The sequence below is a fragment of the Dermacentor albipictus genome, chromosome 6 (assembly GCF_038994185.2).
Source record: "Dermacentor albipictus isolate Rhodes 1998 colony chromosome 6, USDA_Dalb.pri_finalv2, whole genome shotgun sequence".
NCBI classification, from domain to species: Eukaryota; Metazoa; Arthropoda; class Arachnida; order Ixodida; family Ixodidae; genus Dermacentor; species Dermacentor albipictus.
Window position 1 is genome coordinate 72,954,141 of NC_091826.1, and position 20,324 is coordinate 72,974,464.

At 47.7% G+C, this 20,324-nt stretch overlaps 1 protein-coding gene across 1 annotated transcript; it reads left to right on the top strand.

Annotated features, from left to right (window-relative positions):
- Positions 1 to 1,504: 1,504 nt before the first annotated feature.
- Positions 1,505 to 17,154, top strand: LOC139061186 (probable serine carboxypeptidase CPVL). Its single transcript, XM_070540838.1, has 4 exons — positions 1,505 to 1,604; positions 12,022 to 12,214; positions 13,093 to 13,420; positions 16,210 to 17,154. The coding sequence occupies exons 2-4, from the start codon at positions 12,089 to 12,091 to the stop codon at positions 17,025 to 17,027; spliced, it is 1,272 nt and encodes a 423-aa protein (XP_070396939.1). The 5' UTR covers positions 1,505 to 1,604; positions 12,022 to 12,088; the 3' UTR covers positions 17,028 to 17,154.
- Positions 17,155 to 20,324: the final 3,170 nt, after the last annotated feature.

Here is a 20,324-nt window from a genome sequence, read left to right on the forward strand (position 1 = left end):
ATTGCTCACCCGTGCATTCCGACTATGCTCGACTACTGACGCACGCAGAGCTGAGTTGAAGAGAGTGACGCAGGATTTGGTCAGCAATGGCTACACCGGCCAGATTATAAAGACTGAAGAAAAGCGTGCAGCTGAACCCCCTGTAAGGCCGATGAGAACAAGAAAACGGGCGTCTCTCCCCTATGCACGAGGCGTAAGCGAGTCATTATCAAGAATTTTCAAAGATTATGATGTACAAATCTGCCACGTCCCTTCAAGCAAGCTAAAACAACAACTCGTCCGAGTGAAAGACCGCCTCAAAAAAGAAACATTTCCGGGCGTCATCTACAAAAATTCCTTGCCAGGACTGCCATGCGTGCTACTTAGGCGAGACGGCGAACGTTAAAAGAAGGCTACAGCAGCATCGCAATGATGTAGCCAAAGGACACACGGTCTCCAGCACCCTGGCAGAGCACCACGAAAAGACTGGACACAGTATTAACTGGAATCCGGCTTCTGTCATCGAAAGAGAGAAAAAATTATCGTCCCGATTGCTCCTTGAATCATTCTGCATACAACCTACTATTAACACGATAAGCCGGACACGGGGACCCCTCCCTGAGTTGTACGCAAGCGCATTACGTCTTCCGATGCATATATAATAAAGACCACCATGCATTCGCTCATTGTGAACAAGGCACCCGTATTGGGCGCCGAAACGTCAATCCGTGTTTTGAAAATTTTTTCAGTTGGCGAGTGTACGTTTATTCAGCCATGTTATTTCCTCGCCAGACGAGTTTTCGTCAAACCCTAGACTTCTTTACTTCTTTCTCAAATTCGGCTGCCGTCGATTCGCTCTTTTCTCCTCTGCAGCTGACTTCAATTTTCTGTTGCCGACTTATTCATGTCTTCTTGTTCTGCCTATTTATTCCAGCACCTACCCAGAGGCACACACTCATCCTTGGGTATTGGTCAACGATGTTGAACGGCCCGGTGCCACACGCCCATTTGCACATTCGCATTGGCTCATGCGCATTGGCACATGCATTGGCAAATACACACTGGCTCAAGTTGTATAATCGCCAACAGCGCCGGGGATAGCACCCACAATGCAGAGGCAAAAGGCAAAGAAAATTCGGCTTCAAAAAACGGCTAACAAATATTTTGTGCCAGTATTATATCTCTTGCGAGAGAGGGACCGGCATGGCAAGAATGATTTGACAGCTTATTTTTTTCTACCTTTCCCCACTTAAGCTTATGAACGATCGTGTTTTGTAAAAAAATGTTTATTCGTACATTCAGAAATGTAATACGAGGCATTACACTCTTCGCTGCTGAACATAGTCTGAGTCATACATTTTCAAAAAGACATCAGGATTGTTTTATGCAGGTGTGAGCCCCGTCTTAACAAGGGGCAATAGCAGACATAGATCTTCTAATGACCTATAGTGAAAAAAGCAATATAAACTAGCCTCATCATCGATCATAGATGCTAGACTTGTGACGCACACGGTCATGGGCTGTTGGAGCATATGGACAGTCGATGTGTTATTCCTGTTCGTTCTTACTTTGTGCGGATGCAATGAGGATCAAACACGACAGCCGTGCCTTTATCTCCAGACGCCGTAAGTTATTATAGTGCCTAGGAGTTTCTTACGCTAAAGATACCTAACGCTACACGTAACCTGTTAATGCATGACGGTTATTGGCTTTAAGGATCGTAAAAAAGCTCTTGAAACATATTTTCTTGAAACGAGCAAACACACTTGAATGGCTGCTATGCATACCATTCTAATTCCTTCAAAAGGACCTAATATGAAGGGGGGTATAGAGGGCAATGTACAGTTTTTACGTTCCCGTTCAACTCATCGTTTCTTTGCAGTTTATGTGGCTTCCATAGTAGATATTGACACGTGTACTTATCTCTACCGGGCGACCACGTTTCGCCGCCGAACAAATGTTATCGCACAGCGCGGGACGCGCCTGCATGTATCCGAATTTTCTGGAAAGTTATCGATGCTTCTATCCGCAGTCTGTTGTCGCCGAACCTTGGGTTATCTGATTTCATAGCTTGACGCGAATGGTGTAGAACTTTGTAGAAGGCATGCGGGTCTCAACGATTAGTCTGGAAAATTCGATGACTACTGTATAAAAGCTGTCGCGCTTGACCAGCTGATCAGATTTTTGACGATCGCCGACTCTGTTCGCCGCTATCGTTGCGCTTTAAGTGTAGCCTGTTTTGTGGGCACAGGTTCGCCCAATAAAAGCTAGTTTTGAGCTTCTGTTCCTAGGCCACGTCATCAGTAAATCCGGAGTACGCCCCAACCCCCAGAAAACAGCTGCCATCGCAACGTTCCCGCAGCCCACCGACAAGAAGGCAGCGCGTAGATTCCTTGGCATGTGTGCCTACTACAGGCGCTTCGTGAAGGACTTTTCACGCATCGGCGAGCCGTTGACACGTCTAACTATATGTGATGTTGAGTTCAAGTGGGAAACACCGCAGGCCGACGCATTTGAAGAACTCAAACGACGCATGCAGTCGCCGCCGGTACTTGCGCACTTCGACGAGTACGCCGATACAGAAATCCATACTGACGCCAGTAGCCTAGGCCTCGGTGCCGTTCTAGTCCAAAGGAAAAACGGAGTCGAACAGGTGATACCTTACGCTAGCCGGTCGCTGTCAAAAGCGGAAGGCAACTATTCTACGACCGAAAAGGAATGCCTCGCCATCGTTTGGGCTACAGCTAAATTTCGCCCTTATCTTTATGGCAGGCCATTCAAAGTCGTCAGTGACCATCACGCGTTGCATTGGCTAGCGAGTATAAAGGATCCTTCAGGACGACTGGCGCGGTGGAGCCTCAGACTACAAGAATACGACATCACTGTAATCTACAAGTCCCGACGAAAACACTCCGATGCCGATTGCCTATCACGCGCCCCCATTGACCCGCCGCCGCAAGATGACGAAGCCTTCCTTGGAATGATAAGCGCGGAAGACTTCGCTGAACAGCAACGGGCAGACCCGGAGCTAAAAAGGCCTCGTGGAGTATTTGGAAGGGCACACCGACGTTGTCCCCAGGGCATTTAAGCGCGGATTATCTTCCTTCACGCTTCAAAACAATCTACTCGCGAAGAAGAACTCACCAGTCCGCGCCAACTACCTTCTTGTTGTCCTGTCAGGACTTCGTCCAGAAGTATTGCACGCCCTACATGACGATCCGACCACTGGACACCTCGGATTTTCCCGGACACTATCGAGGATACAAGAAAAGTATTATTGGCCGCGCCTGACCGCCGACGTCGCTCGTTATGTCAGAACATGCCGAGACTGTCAGCGACGCAAGACACCGCCGACAAGGCCAGCCGGATTACTACAGCCAATCGAGCCTCCTTGCCGACCATTCCAGCAGATCGGGATGGACTTGCTGGGACCCTTTCCGACGTCAACAACCGGAAATAAGTGGATCGTCGTGGCGACAGCCTACCTCACCCGCTTCGCTGAAACTACAGCACTGCCGAAAGGTAGCGCAGCCTAAGTGGCGAAATTCATTGTCGAAAACATCCTGCTGCGACATGGCGCCCCAGAAGTCCTCATCACCGACAGAGGAACGGCCTTTACAGCGGAGCTCACCCACGCCATACTGAAATACAGTCAAACAAGGCACAGGAGGACAAGGGCCTACCATCCGCAGACGAATGGTCTTACGGAGCGGCTGAATAAGACCCTCGCCGACATGCTAGCGATGTACGTCGACGTCGAACACAAGACCTGGGATGCCGTCCTGCCGTACGTAACATTCGCTTACAACACGGCGGTGCAAGAAACAACACAGATCACGCCGTTCAAGCTGGTCTACGGCAGGAACCCGACGACGACGCTCGACGCCATGCTGCCGCACGTCACTGACGAGGAGAATCTTGACGTCGCTACCTATCTTCAGCGCGCCGAAGAAGCCCGACAACTCGCCCGCCTACCGATCAAAAACCAGCAGCGTACCGACAGCCGACACTACAACCTCCGACGACGCTTCGTCGAGTACCAGCCCGGCGACCGTGTTTGGGTATGGACCCCGATACGCCGACGAGGACTCAGTGAGAAACTACTCCGACGCTATTTCGGACCCTACAAGGTCATCCGACGTATTGGCGCTCTGGACTATGAGGTCGTGGCAGACGGCATTTCGCATTCGCAGCGGTGCTGCGCACGATCTGAAGTGGTCCACGTGGTGCGCCTTAAACCCTTTTACGGACGCTGGCGAAATTCCTTATTTTTTGTTGCTTTCTTTGCTACGGGTGCTTTTATTTCGCTTGTATGTAGCATCGGGTCGATGCTTTTTAAGAGGGGGGTATTGACACGTGTACTTATCTCTGTCGGGCGACCACGTTTCGCCGCCGAACAAATGTTATCGCACAGCCCGGGACGCGCCTGCATGTATCCGAATTTTCTGGAAAGTTATCGATGCTTCTATCCGCAGTCTGTTGTCGCCGAACCTTGGGTTATCTGAATTCATCCCTTGACGCGAATGGTGTAGAAATTTGTAGAAGGCATGCGGGTCTCGACGATTAGTCTAAAAAATTTGATGACTACTGTATAAAAGCTGTCGCGTTTGACCAGCTGATATCAGATTTTCGACGATCGCCGACTGTGTTGGCCGCTATCGTTGCGCTTTAAGTGTAGCCTGTTTTGTGGGCACAGGTTCGCCCAATAAAAGCAAGTTTTCTCTGTCACAGTACTGCTACTGTGTTCTTTAACGTCACTACCACGTGACAATATGTAGTGTCACGGCAGCTCAGCAGAAAGGCACGCGGGTCGTGCCTTTCTGTCGAACAGCTTGTTGTTGTTGTCGTTCTGAGTGACTTGCGTTTACCCCCAAAGCGTAATTGGCCATGAATTTGTGTTTAAGGCGTCAGTGGTAGTGCCCTACCGACCCTTTTTTTTTTAAGCGAAGCTTTCATTGCGGCTTCCCTCCTCATCCTACAGCTGCTGCTAGGTTGTTGCGGTATTTTGACGTGAGAAACTCCGTTAGACCTTTCAACCACGTCGCCACGATGTCCTCTGGAGCTCCGTAGGCGTCGTCACGATATCCTCTCGACGGATGTAGTGATCAGTGAGCCCTGCCAAAAAAGCACGGCAGCAGCTGCAACGCTTTCCTTTGTACAAACGCGCCACAGTCCAGAGGGGAGGCACATAAAATGGTAGAGAGGGTTGAAGACTAGGCGTGTTGGTATAGCATACAAAAATGGGGACTGCGTAGCAGTTTGACGGGACACACAGCAGAGCGCCGTGCTTTGTGTTTCTCTTCTGTGTGTGGCGTCAAAATCTTGCGCAATACCGCTTCTAGTAGAGAGCAGGTAAAGAGAGGAGGCGGATACAAGGGACGCAGTAACAGCCTTGCCGCTCCCCGCTCGTGGCAGCCTGCATACATGGGGGTAGCGCGGGAGAGGGAAAAGGCGACGCATCAAAGCAAGGAAACGCTGGCTGCTAGACATGGCGGCGACCGGCGAAGGAACTGCATAAATTCATATTTAACGTAAGGTACGGTACGTTTCTGCTATTTCTGATAAACAAACTTCGTGCCAATTTGTCAAGCGGACAATAGACAAAGGGCGTGCAGACACAAAGCCGCATTAAAACACCGCAGCGTGCAGACGACACTTTCAAAGAGGCCGCCCATGAAACGAACATTTCTGTACCCGCCCCTGTAGCATTGTGGCTATGTCGTTGCTCGGGGTAGCGTGTTGAACCGCGACCCCGATAGCGGCATTTCCCCAGGGGCGAAATGCGACGACAGTCGTGTACGTACATTTAGGTGCACGTTAAATAACTCCACGTGGTCAAATTTATTCCCCTACCTCATGTCTCATAATCACATTGAGGGTGCTGCACGTAAAGCCCATTTTATGAATATTGATCAATGCTTCTGACACGATGCGATGCGCGGCTAGTGGTAATGATAGTGCTAACCTTACCCGCAGGCTATTAACGATGGCGCAGAACCACGCCTCAAGCAAATACATTCCGCTGTATGTTCCACGTACTACGAAGACAAACAATAGCGGTGCACGCAAGCTAACCGTAAACATCAACTGCCCACTGTCGTATTGCACAACACGCTGAAGAATTTAAATATTCGCCGTAAACATCACTGCCAATTCTGGTTGAGTGGCCGGGAGCGATACGCCTGCTCAGCATCCGTTCCATCAAATGAATTATTTCAACTTATCTTTTCGCAATGGCGTCAGCCCCTGTTGTGCAGGTGTCCACGAATGGAGGTTTCACCAGGCTACCAGCACATAAGCTGTCCATAATAAACCTAATTGAATGCTCAACCACTTCCACAACGTCAGTTACGCTGAAGAATTCGGACTGGGAGGTATAGGGTGCTTTCGCCGGGCCAGACCTTTCTTGAAGTCTTACTGAAATGCACATCATTCGCTTCCATTCCGAGGAGTGCTTTTGTCCCACCTCACCTCGCGTGCAACAAGGTTCTCCTAAGGGGCATAGACGCCCGTTTAAGTGTCGCTGAAACGCTAGACTCACGCTCAAGAAGTGCAAATACTAGCAGTATTCGGCCCCTGCCACCGCTCTCGAGCAGATGTCTATGGGTACCGTAGTGGTACAGAGCGCAACACTTCAGTCCTAGCTATTAATTCCTCTGAAGCAATCGTCTCTGCTGGGAAAAAGACAGTGGCTAAACTACGGATAAATTATAATTCAGCCTGTCTAACGTTTTAAGCAGATCAAGCAAATCGTTTGCAGTGCGATTATGCAGATACTGCAGGCCACTACGGAATCGCTGCAGTCCTCAGTACCTTGTATCGCAACTGAAGTGGCAGCGACATGGTAGAGAACAGGAAATGTGCCACTCTCGTGTTTTCCTATACATAATCCAGTGCCCATCTCATTGTCTTACCATCTTCATGAAATAGCTCAGGTAGAGTCTTAAATACCTTGGTGTGATTTTTGACGCATATCTGTCCAGCAGGCCCGCGCAGCACCCGCCAGGTACTCACTGTCGGCCCCTGCGTGGGAGACGCCCGTTGCGCTGTAACGCGCGTGCTACAGGAATTCAATAAAGTTTACTCAATCAACTGGCTCCCACACATAGATTATGTGATAGGAAAAGCTACCCGCGCTATTCGCATTTTGTGTATGCCGAGCAATCAACGAATATGATTGAGAAGAGATGCACACTTCTTGTAAAGGAGGTCCCATTGCAGTCTTTGACTTCGGTACCTCCTTCTGTATATTAATGTCTTGTAATATTTCTAATCATCTCAATAAAAACAGATTCTGATTCTGGTTCCTGATCATATATCGCGGGTACGTTCGTCCTGTATTAGGATTTGATTGCGTACTGCTCTCCGGCGCTCCAGCCTACAAGCCTTGCCCCCTGAGCCTCTTATAACACGAAGCATTGCGTTTGTGCGTATGGTATCCTAAATTAGTTGCAAGTGCTGTTTTTTATCTGGAATCACGAGTTTCTTGTCTTCCCAGCAGGTTCCGTCTTTTGACAGTGCAATTCACCTTGAGAGTTTATGTATCACCTTTAAGACATTCTCCAACCTTCTTTGTTTCCAAGCTCGGGTTTTTCTTTTGACATGAATTGGCTGCGACCACATAATCCGAAAACTACATTCTAATAACATTTGCTTCACCACCTAGGTGAGCGCTGCTGCAATGTACTTCCGGCTCCCGACAGCTCTGTTACTACTGTGATGCATTTAGATTACTTTTTTTCTAATAATGCAAAATTACTTCCTCATCGTATTTTAGACGGTCTATTACGAGATAATCTGCCGAGCATGCAGTCCAAATAACATAGCAATTGCCCCAGATGCTTCACAATGTGAACAAAAGTCCGGTCTAGGTACCTCATTGAATCTTATCGATTACCATGCTAAGCTAATCATCCCCCCTTTCCTATCAAACCCCAACAGTTTTATTGCGATAGCAATTATGGACATAGGCGCATTTCTGCCATCGCCGTGAGTTAAAGTATAAAGTCCAACGGCGACAACATCCTCGCCGCGCGCCGTATGCTGCATGTGTGAGTGACAGCATACAGGGCGAACCAGTGAACAAAGCTCAATCTCGCGCGCCCAAGCGAGGAAGGCGGGGCGGAAGCACGCCCTCTTCTGTCGACCTCGAGGCACGGTGATGAGGCGAGCGAGAGGGGCGTTCTTTCCTGGCGGCTGCAGCTTACGGCGGGGCCATACGGCGGGCGGGCTGGCGCCGTACATTGAAAGCGATCTGCGACGTGGCCAAAGTGCGCGTCCGTGCGGGCCTCATCTTCAAAGTTATCTGCGATGCTCGCAGAGTGCAAGTAGTGCCGGTAGCTTCGTATGCGCTGTGCTTTCGACATTTCGTTGGCGTTCAAGCGAGAGATGCACGAAGGTCAATTCGCTCGCTGCTCTGTGCCACGATTCCTCACCCCAGCATTTTGACAGGGAGTCTCCGCGGTCATCAAGCCAGATGTGTTCATGTTCACCTATGCGCGCATGACACCGTGCTTGTTAATTTAGTTAGTAAGCGAATGTTTACAAGTTTACACGGCCGATAAAGCTTCTATCATTACTACGTATAGCTATCTACTAATTTGCTATTGCAATGCGTGCTTCGCCTTTCTGGCGAAACTGTGACTTTTTTAAGCATGGCATACCTTTAACTGCCGTTGTCAGCGACCTTCGAATGACCTTGAGCCAAAAGCCGGAGCCATTATTCGGGCACGCCGTTGTCAGATGGGAAGAGGACTTGGCACCTTTGAGGGCACCGCGACCATGAGCGTTCTTGTACTCATCAACCCAGCATCATCCGATACATTGGCCCCGGCACGCCCCCTCAACCCGGGTTGACTGGGCGGGGGGTTTTGGTTCGGGCCAACGGTCCTTCCCGGACAAGGGGGCTGTTGTGGTGTAGCAACACAAAGTCACTGCACTCAACACACAAACAGCCATGTCGGTCTTACAGGACTCAAGCCTGACTGACCCTCGGACTGCCTCGGCGCAAAAGAGGCCAAGGCATGCAACCATGCAGAGCACCAAAGCCGTCCGCGGAGCAGCGCGACCAACCAAGGGTGCGCCACCACCGGTTCTAGCTCTGGGTTCCACTGAACCAAACAAAACCCCGTAGATCGACTGGCACACACGGCAAGTTGCGAAAACAAAACGAGATCATCCGGGTAACCAATGGAAACTTATGAATGCAGTCTCTGACCCCCAACCATTTGTGCAGGACCACAGTACATACGCCAGTTACTGCCCGAACAAGTTACAAAAAATATTGCTTCCGAGCTATTCCTAATGTTTATTCACGATATCACTCAAGCTGTAACTTCTAGCACGCTAAAGTTTTATTTGTTACTTCCAATAGCGATGTTCAAAAGGCACATACAGGGCACCGTACAATTGATTGTCATCTTTTGGCGCGGAGATAGGGTCGCTAGTTCAACGCCAGCGGTCCGTGAGTTCCGCGGCTCGAGAGATGGCGCCACGCTGCATGACGAAGCCGGCAGCGTTCGGCGCACCACGGATGGCTGTTTTGCCGAGACGACACTTGCAATGAGGTTTGGTTCAAAACGGGTTCGTGTGGTGGGGTGTGGGGGAGTGCAATGTGCCGTTGCGAACATGCACTATACCCATTTTAAGATTGTAGCTAGCATCGTCTCCAGTCTGCTTTGCCGGTAGCCATTTCATGCTCACATCTACTCCCAATTACGGGAGAGCCATATTTTTTTTCTTTGTTTTGTGGTTTTGTTGCGATTTCTGACTACGTACTTTACTTTGTTTCTCGGGCATATTTTTTTTTTATTTCTAAGTTCCCACTTCCAAATTGGTAATTATATTGTATTCGCCTAATTTAACCACCAGGTTCACGGCCAATCACCACTGTAGGTATGCGCCACGACCCTCTCAGGTCAACGAAAACAACAAAGCTTCGACACTGACGCCTTACAAAGCTGCCCGGAAAGACCGGGCGGGACTCATTAACAACCACTGCACTGCCGTTTGCATGAGAATATGGGAAGATGTACACGCATACGCGAGCCTTTTCTGGAGAGTAACGTGTTGTCCAAAACGATTTCCAATTCGTTGGCTGCTGCCGTACATAGTGCAAGCTATAACGTCGTCGACCCTGTACATTGTGCTGAAAAAGAAAACGGGCCTTTAGGCCACTGTAAAAAACAAGAAAAGCATTTTGTGATCATTTTGGGGCCCTATAAATTAAAACTATTCCAATATGTTTTTATTCCAATCTTCTGAGGTCAAATTTCCGTAACCGCTGACGCAAGCATCGGGCGGTCATCCGCAGGGTTGTCCGAACAGACCAATCAAACGCGCTCCTCGTTTATGGGAGGTCACTTTTGTTCGCTTGAAAAACGAAGAACATTGCCTACACTAAGCGGCTTGCCTTATCTAATAGATTGACAAGAGGCGAGGATCACGCTTAAGTGGAGAGAGATTCGAGGGGGCCGAGCCACTGCAGTGAAAATCGATAACCGGATGAAGAGGGTGGTGCCGGCGTCTGCGATTGGTCCGCTTTCCCTTTCTTAGCTTGAGGTGGCTGGTCAAAAATCGCGGTGGCATGCAACGGAAGGTTGAAAATGTCGCTAAAACAGATCCTCAGCGAAGAAGAGTTGGCAGAGCGAGGTAGTAAACATGCCGAAAGTGCTCGAAAACGTTACACAGTCACGCGAAAAGACTTATTAGAGACCTTTAGCGAGTCCGGTATCCGGGCAAGCGCGGGCGGTTTTCCGGTTTAGCGGGGGCGTCAAGGTGAGCGGCCCGAGCGGTGGCGCCAGCTGGTGGCGCAAAGCTCAACCACACAAACACAGAGCTAATTGCTGTATTCTGCTTAGCTGCTGGCGTAAATTTCCGACAGTGGCGTAATCGTGTTCACAATTACGCCGCTGCCAAAAATTTGCACGAGTGGCGAAGCAGGATATGGTGAGTTACTGCAGTTTTAGCTATGCGTTTGTCTGGTTGAGCTCTACAACACCAGGCGGCTTCACCGCTCACGTTTACGCCCCGACCATCCGGTAATCCGCCCAAACCGCTCCCGTTTACCGGAATAGCGTACAAGCTAAACGTCTCTATTGTACGAAAATAAACCCATGCTCTCCGGCAGGTGAGAGTAGCCAGTGCCTGAGCGATCGGCGGCAGCCATCTTTTATTCCTTTCGGAACGGGGCAAACTGCGGCTATTCAGAAGAAAATTCAGTCTTGCTCGGCATATTAATGCATCTTTAACGCGTACACGTCACTTTGACGCAGTGAGTTTTTGCGGTTTTGTGACGTCGCGTGAGAGGCAGGAAGTGGGTGCAGCCCGCAAACTTTTGACCAATAGCCGAGGGCTAATGGCGAAAAGGCGTCGAATTGGAAGTAACTATTTTTCTTTTGTTCGGTCAAATCATATATAATCAGCGTGTGCACGTCATATCAGATGGGGAGCTATCGCGGCTTTCGTGACGACGCGTGATGGACAGGTGAAGTGGGGGTGGTCCATAAAGCTTTTAACCAATCGCGGAGGGTCGATTGCAGCAATGGATGAGAAACGTTTGGAATAGTTTTACGTTATAGCGCCCCTGCTGTGTGCAGCGGAATAAAGTTTGATTCAAAATGTTCCCAGTGGCATTCTCAAGGCATCACGGCCTACCAATCGTGGCCAATTTCTAACTGTGCTGAAGTGTTCAGCTGCGCCTTTATTTCAAAAACAACAGACAGTAAGTTAAAATGCTCAAAATACCTGTGCAAAGCGTCTAGAGGGAACATTTGAGCCGAAATTCTATCTTTCTACGTTGATTTTACGCATTCTTTAAAGGAGAAATTATGGTCTGCTTGTCACTACGAAATGATAATTCATATAAGCGCACTCATTTTTCTAGCTTTGACTGAATAATTTGCTGATATGTGGTAAAGCAAAAAAAGCCCGATGTGATGCATCGCGCAGGCCTTTTGTAACAACCAGATATATTTCTCTTAATTTTATACGAATTACGAGCGAGTATAGGTTTGTTCAAGATGCATTCCCTGTCTCGTTCAGAGTACTCCTGGATGACTTCGTGCTATTAGCGACGAGCGACCGTGTGTCACACGATAGACTGAAGGAGATGAAGCAGACCAGCCGGGTGTGCTTGCCGGCGCCCTGCGATAATCTGGAAGCCTACTCTGGCTTTATTCCGGTTGACAACGAAAGTGATTCCTCGTACCTGTTCTTCTTGCACATCAAGTCACAGGCAAGAATTTTCTGCGCTTACGGATTGTTTTAACATTTACATGCTGGAATAATGTTCAACCAATTAAGTCCATGAAGTATACCTGGGTTGTGGTAAAACACAAAAAGAGCGGTGCACCATGCATGAGGGTTTTTCTAAAGCCTCAAATAAGGCTCGCACATTGGACGTGACATGCGTGGCAACATACTTTGAGAAGAAAGCAGGTAATCTTTATGTGCACAATGAATGAAAATGGTTCTATGTGACAGAGAAGTGCTTATACACATGCTCAGTATTGTAGCGATTATAATCAGGAACCGTTCATTCTCTCCTGCCGGTATAAAGATAAACTGCAACGAAATTTCACTTGGGCCATAATAGCATAACCTATAATTGCAATTTGCTACAAATGCACAGCACATACTATCAAAGCAACCTTGGCCAGACCGCAGGACTGGTGATTGTCTCATTTTTTCTTGTTAGCAACCTTTAAGTAGAGCCTAAGCAGACTATGTGTACAGCTGGCACACATCGTTTGGAATAGTTTTACGTTATAGCGCCCCTGGTGTTTCTCCGCCGCCTATAGGCAACAGCTTCGCCTGCGCACAGTGCCGATTATGCACGTGCATTTTCTCTCGTTGACGCTATTACTGCATCTGCTCGCACGGCTTACGTAAGAGTGTCAGCGTACGTGTATATGTTGAAAAAGCTTGTGTTTCATTATACGCATAACAGCACACAAAAAAAATTTAATCGTAAAGAAAAAACTAGCCAAAGACCTTCAATTTTGAGAACCCTTCAACTCAAGATTGCTTTCGTTTCTGTCGCTTTCGGAGCATTTATTTGCACTTGTACCGAGTCTGCAAGACCTGATTTTCTAGCATTCGTCCTATGTGCAGAGCAAGCAGCCAAAGAAGCCGCTCCTTCTATGGACACAGGGTGGCCCATGGAAATCTTCCTTATACAGCCAGTTCCTTGAAAATGGACCCCTGGGCATTAACGCCATGGGGGAGCTTTACTATCGAAACCACAGTCTGATAAAAAATTTCAATGTAATATACCTCGACCAGCCTGTTGGATCGGGATACAGCTTTGACGACCACGGCCGATACCCCGCGACGCTTGATGAAGCATCTGAGCAAGTCTTGACGTTCCTCAAGCGCTTTCTGAGAATATTCTCGGAATACAACCAGGCGGAATTCTACATTGCGGGAGAGTCTTATGGAGGTAATACTTCCTTCTGAAGCACCGAATGTCAAAGTTGTATAATAACGGCATACACGGTGCGCCTTCTAAGGTTACGCTTCTGCGATGAGAAAATGACCATTTCACCACGAGAGTCAGAAAAGAAGCGTAAAAATTAAGCATGCACTGTTAGAAAAAAAATGTTTGCCTATATCTTGTCCCGACGACATTGTCGTCTGTGTTTCTTTAATTTCCTTTCTTGCTCGAAAACTGTAAGCTCGCTATATTTGCCTGTCAAGAATGATGTCACGCTGATAACGCGCATGCCGTCTATGACATAGAATTATCGGGCCCGCAGTGTTATAGAAAACAAAAGCACGCTTGGTATATGGCGATTATTGTTCGGCAACAAGATAAGCCCCAAACGGTTCAATTGATTTTGACTTATGTGGTTTTCCGTGCCAAATCACGATATGATCATGATGCACGCCCTAGTACAGGACTACGGATTAATGTCGACCACCTGGGGCTCGTTAAAGTGCATCCAATGCACGGTACACGGGCGTTCTTTGCAATTCGTCCCCCATCTAAATGCTGCCATAGCGGCCGGGATTTGTCGCTGCCAAATTGTACCGACAGTTTTTTTTTTATAGTTTGTGGGTAGCGATGGTAAAGTTCCTACACCAGTTCACCATGAAGTCATCGAATTAGACAGTATCTGTGTAAATGCTTGCTTATCGCTAAAGAAGAAGAACGTCGCATTCTAAGGATTCCGGAGACTCAGCCTAGTAAATTTGCTTCTTGCATCAAAACAGGCCGAACGCCAAAAAAATAGTTGAAATCCGTGACGTGGTAGTGACGTCGTACTGGTCCTAAGGTTCCGACGAAAAATTTAGGGGGTGGAGGGTGCGAGTTTTTTTCTTAATTTTTGTTTAACTGTCAATTTCATCAACCGTCAATGTAATCAACTAAATTCATGAACATAGTTTTGGAAGCAACACTTTAACAATATAAATTGAATTAGTGCTACCGTTCAATGTCTCTTCAGAAAGTGCTCCATAGCGTCTTTTGCAAATAAGAATTACCAGGTAATCCTTGCGAAACCGGGCGACACTATGCCCCGATTCAATTAAATTTATTCATGGAAACAAAAGGATGTCTTATTTGTACTCATTGGCTTCCTCTGCAAAAAAGTGCAAAAATTCATTCAAATACAATGGCGGTTTCGGCAACGCACGTAGAAATGAAAAGGCTCCGGCATTTGGTGCTTTCCAATCCCTTGAAAGCGCGCGAATAGCAGCATCACAGCGAAAAGACTCTACAAGGCCAAAAAGTCACGATAAAGAAGCAAAGTAGCACGAAGTGTATGACCAACGCAAATATGAACCAAAATAACAAATCTTTCGGGGGAACACAAGTTATGCGTTTATACTGGCAGGACAAAATATACAGGTACACCGTACTCTTCGAAATTGTGTTTCGCTCCCAACTTTAGTTCCCGTATACTGGGCACTATTTCCTTTCACATAAAACATATATGCGAACACCCACATACCTATTTACAGATAAAAATTCTGGGCAGAAACGAAGGGCGCCTTCAGCGACCTTGCACACCTGTGACAACGGTCATATTTTGAGCGGAAATGTTAATTATGAACTAAGCACTGCAACATTCGAATTCCAAAATAAACATTTTTAAGAAATGCGTTGTCGGTCTTGAGAAGATATGGTGACAAAATACAGTAGTAATGAGTATAGATAAACATGTGTACACCTGCTCAAGCGGCGGCCGACCGGGTTCTCCAATGTCGCAGCTCTACATAGCCCTGCGAGAAAGTTCGCTGGTTCGAATGCGGCACTGTTATGTGCTGTTTTATTGTGATAGCAATTATGCGGACACACAAGGCGCATTTCTGTCGTCGGCGTCGCCGTGATGTACTAGATAAAGTCTAAGGGAGATAAAATTGCCGCCACGTGCCATGAGAGCGTGAGAGCGTGAGCCGGTCCTCGCGGCTCAATGCGGCGCACGCAGCGGTGAAAAACAGGCAGGAAGCGTGCCGCCTTCAATCGCGCGCAAGGCTTCGGGGAAGCGTATGGATGGGAGGGGGGGGGAGCGGGGGGCTCGTTAAACTTCGGGTGGCCCGTTAAACTTCGGGTGGCCCGGGTGGCCGTGCGCGCACGGCTCGGCCGCTGTATCCGAAAGTCATCTGCGACGGGAACAGAGTCCGCACTGCCGCGGCGTAGTTCGCGTTGATGCGAACGGCTGCACGAAGGTCAATTCACCCGCTGCTGCTGCCGCGTTTCCGCATTGCAGTGTTTTGACTGCGAGTTACCGCACCCATCAAGTGATGTTTTTATGTTGGCTTAGGCGCGCGTGACACCGTGCTTGTTAACTTATTAGTATGCCTGCTTAGAAGCTTATACAGCCGATAAAATACTATCCGTACTTCGTATAGCTGTCCACTATAATTTATTGCCACAATCGATCCTTCGCTTTTCGTGCGAAAGCGCGAGTTTTTTTCGCTGCGCCACTGATTAAGTGAACCGATTGGTTGTGCTAGTCTTCTATGTAAACATTTGCGTCGTCGCAGCTCGCAGGGCGCCGCGTGCTGGCCAACCGGCAAACTGAGTCCTATGACAGCACTTTCTCTGCAGCGGGATGTAAAAACAGTTTCCTACCTGCGGCCTAATGCCGCAAATGAACGTCTTCGACACAGCTGTAGTAGTTCGCCTTTAATATGTCTTTGTCATATCTGCGTTGCCGTGCCTTTTCTTTCCTCCTTTGTCCTTGTTTTTCCAGTTATTTTACATCTCTCTATCGTCTCTTTCAGCAAGGTCAGCAGCTGGAGTGGCCTACAAGGTTCTCAAGAAAGCTAACCGAATCAACCTGAAACTGAGAGGCATAATGCTAGGCGTAGGATTCGTGTTCCCACTGCTTGACATCATCAACTCCACGGAATACCTGCATTACTCCGGGCTGCTAAATGACTTCGGCCGAAGAACGCTTGCTGGGTGGTTCGACATGATACGCGCTCTCGTCAATAAGGGGAACTACTCACAGGCTGCCGAAGACCTCAGCAAAGCTGTTTTGAACACGCCGCCTAACGGAACTGAGACGATATTTCGAAGTCTAACCGGCTTCCAACACCACGGAAGCATAGCAATACCGCAGGAACCGGACGAAGTTAAAAAGTACATGACCTATGCGAATAGCCCCAATTTTAAAAAGAGAATTCACGTTAACGTTTCCCGGATCCTCGACAGTACCAGGCCACAGCTCACAAAGCAACTAGCTTCAGGAGATTTCTTCGTAGACATTAGGAGGAAACTAGAGTACCTGCTCAACAGTACGCGCACCCTCTTCTACACGGCTCAGTATGACGCCGTTTTTCCCGAAGTGAATATTGAACAGTGCTTCAAGAAACTGCGATGGCGTGGTTCTGAGCAATTTAGCAAGGCCAAGCGAAAGAAGTGGTACAGAGGAGGAAATCGCTCTCTTCCTCTCCTCGGTTACGAGCGCGTGGTCGGCACACTTCAGTATAGTAACGTACTTTGGGGAGGCCATGACATCTCGTTGGACAGGTCGCTCCCGGTAAGCGAACTGTACAGTCGCTTTCTGAAACTTGTGAAGAAAAACAAACTGAAGTAGACAGATGAGCCATCATGACGCATAACTTCGACATACTTTACACTAAGGTCTGGTTCACAATGCTTATTTGGAGGTGGTTGGGGGTCAATCATTATCAACGTTCACAAAGGCTAACACTTGCGCCTTCACTCTCACCTCACTGACATATGAGAAGCAATAAAATGATTGAATGCGAAGTGCACTGAAAGAGTTTGGCTGTGTATTTTAAGCTTTCATTGCAGTTCCTCTACCTAGAACACGTGTCCTTGGCACTGTTTCATGAATAATAGGAAGCAAAACAGTCTGTCTCCACATTTGCGCACGAATGTCTTAAATACGCAACAATTATGACCAAATTCGCCCTTCCCTTTGCGCGGGCCGCATCGAATGCGTACGGACAAACATATTATGAACGCACATTGAACTTTTTGTTGGCACACTCGATGCGCAATATCCTCGTTGTCCGTCTGTCCCGAGATGTGAGGCGCATGCTCGACCTAGCCCTCCTAGTCTACGTGCCGTGTGCTAGAGGTCACATGGGTAGCTAAAAAAATGACGGTGATTAGCCATGGATGTCTGACTCGTTCGTCATCTGGCAGAAACTGAAAAAGCCAGTACCCGTATCCGCTGATCGTGCTCAGCGCATGTTCTTTATTTTCATACAACATGGTTGCGGGAGCAAGGCAAGGTGATGCAAAAGGCGGATGGTTGCATGTCTTTGCTGCGCCCAGTGGTAGAGGTCATCTGATATCAGCTTTACAGACGTGGTATGTTTGGAATTGTGAAGGGAGTGGGCAGGAAGACGTTCGTTTAGTAAGGACAAGCAGGCGAACTCTCCGCAGCGCTATGGACGCTTATTACGCCAGTGTCATTACGGCAAGTGCTCGCGGTCAACGAGTGAACTGTGTTCATTGGTGCCTTTGAACGTGTATCACCATTCTTGTTTAGTTAGTAAGAAAATATTTACTGCAGTTTATAATGTCCACAAACTATAAACATATCTCGCGTAATGCTGTAATACTTTGGCATCGGCTTTTCCGCGAAACAGCAATTTTTACTATTCACGTCGGCACCTGGGCAGAGGGGATCGTAAATTCGGTGCGGTCCAAAAAGTCACAGGCCTGCGCTGCCCCTCCAGCATAAGGTGGAGGAGCAGTTCAGTGGCGTAGCCAGAAATTTCTTTCAGGGGGGGGGGGGGGGGGGGGTGGTGCTCACGTTCCAGCTCGGGTTGCTCCCTACATAATTTGTCGAGGGATAAAATACGTCCATGACAACTGCATTGCCATTGCCAAAGATGCTGCAAACGAATTCTTGAACCCTACACACTGTAAAGACATGTAAAATATGTATTTTTTCTTAAAAAATATATATTCGTATGTCCCACAACATTGCGCCAGAAATAACTGATATCAATGCTTCCACTTTTTTTGTCTATTTAAAAGAAAATATCACACGAACTTTAGAACTGCATTAGTTCGAAAACAGCAACGGAGTGCATGCCGCTCATATGAAAAACTTGAAGGCCATGAAATGAACAACTTGAGGACAAATACTTTAATGAAATTTTATAGTTCTGGAACCTTCCTTACATTCTTGTACATATGCGACGGCCTGGGAAAAATCGCAATGATACTGTCCTTCGTTCCAATGTATTGCGCGGGATCAGCTCTCCCCGGTCGTGTATTGTGAGTAATTGCACCAAAATTAAAGTCGCAACAGAGAGCACATATAAAAAGTAGGAGTTCTGCAAAATATACATTAGAAATGCAAAGATACAATGAAATATAAAAATGCGAAGATACAGCTGCATAAAGGGCAAAAAAGTGTCACTGGAAACAAAGTTCACTGCACGTATACACAAAAGCTCAAAACAATATATTTATGTATACGTATAAGTCTCCATAAACCTATGCATCTAAACAAAAATCACTGTATATAATGCATCAAACAAAGCAAATAAGCATGTTGAGCAATCACAGATCACAGAATCCTAACGCCCCTCCCCCCCTTCCTTCATTCTACTCTTTGCATCGCGCGCGACGAAAGGCGGCGCACTTCTCCGCTTTTCTCCCTTGCGCACACAAGACTGATCCACCCCCATCGTCGGCTCACCTATCTCCCCTACCCCCTACGCTTTCAGTCGCACGTACATCTTGCGGTGCGCGGTGACGATGTTATCGCCCTTGAAGTTTGACCAATAAGCGCGAAAAGATGCACCGAGCAAGATAACTGAAATTTTGTGGACGTTTCGGCTCCCCATACGGGAGCCTTAATCACAGTACAACCGATAAAAGAGATACAACGTATTTAAATACGTTTCAGCACGTAACGCAAGCAGCGAGTGTACACCATCGGAACTGTCCCGTCATGCCTATTCAGCATGTCCGCCGTTGTCTGTACGTGCAAGGATTCTAGATGCAGGCGTGACACAAGCTTCTTTTCCTAGGTCCCGAAACGTGCACTTGGCCAGTGAGTATTGTGGCCTGTAGATTCCACAAGCTCAGCACAGGCACTCGAGGCCACGTGCCGTTTCTTGACGTTATATTCGTGCTGTTTCACACGTTTCTTGAAGTCCCCTGTCTCGCCATTATACTTGTGATCCCTGTTCTCGCACCATATGGCGTAGACTACACCGAGCAAATTCCCCCTGTGACAATTTGTATTTCACGTTTACTAAAACGTTTCTTAGTTTGCGGGTTGGCACATGCGCAATTTTGACGTCGTACCTGCGCATGATACGAGCGATGGTCTCACTTGTGCCAGGGACATGTGGAATGGCAGTTTCAGACACAGCATTCAATTTTACACTCCTTACCAGCTTTACCAGTTTTCATAAGTTGTAAACAGCAGTTTTGCCTGCATGAAATTTTTGTGGGGCTAGTACTTCTAATGTTCCAAACACATTGTAGTGATGTTTGTAAGTACTCGAATACTGTCAGCTGGTCCTTGTAGTCAAGGTCTGCAAAACCAAGAAGCTAAGGTAACAATTGTATGCTTCAAAGGCTACTCGATGAAGCACGGTGCTTCTGAAACAGCTGTTACTCCTTTCAGAATTTGCAGCTGCAACATTCTCGTGGGAGGTGAGACCAAAAGAACATTACTGCTGGCTGCTCAACAGAAGGTCATGACGAAGGTTACCAAGTCATCTAACATCCAGATCAAAAGCACTATTCAAATATGATAACCTCCTGCCTTTGAGCTTAGCAAGTAGTACAGCGCTTCAGTTAAACCTCGATATAACGAAATCAGTAAAATCGGCAGTTTACATCATTTACTATCTAAATAGAACTATATCGAAATTAGACCTTTTATGCAAAC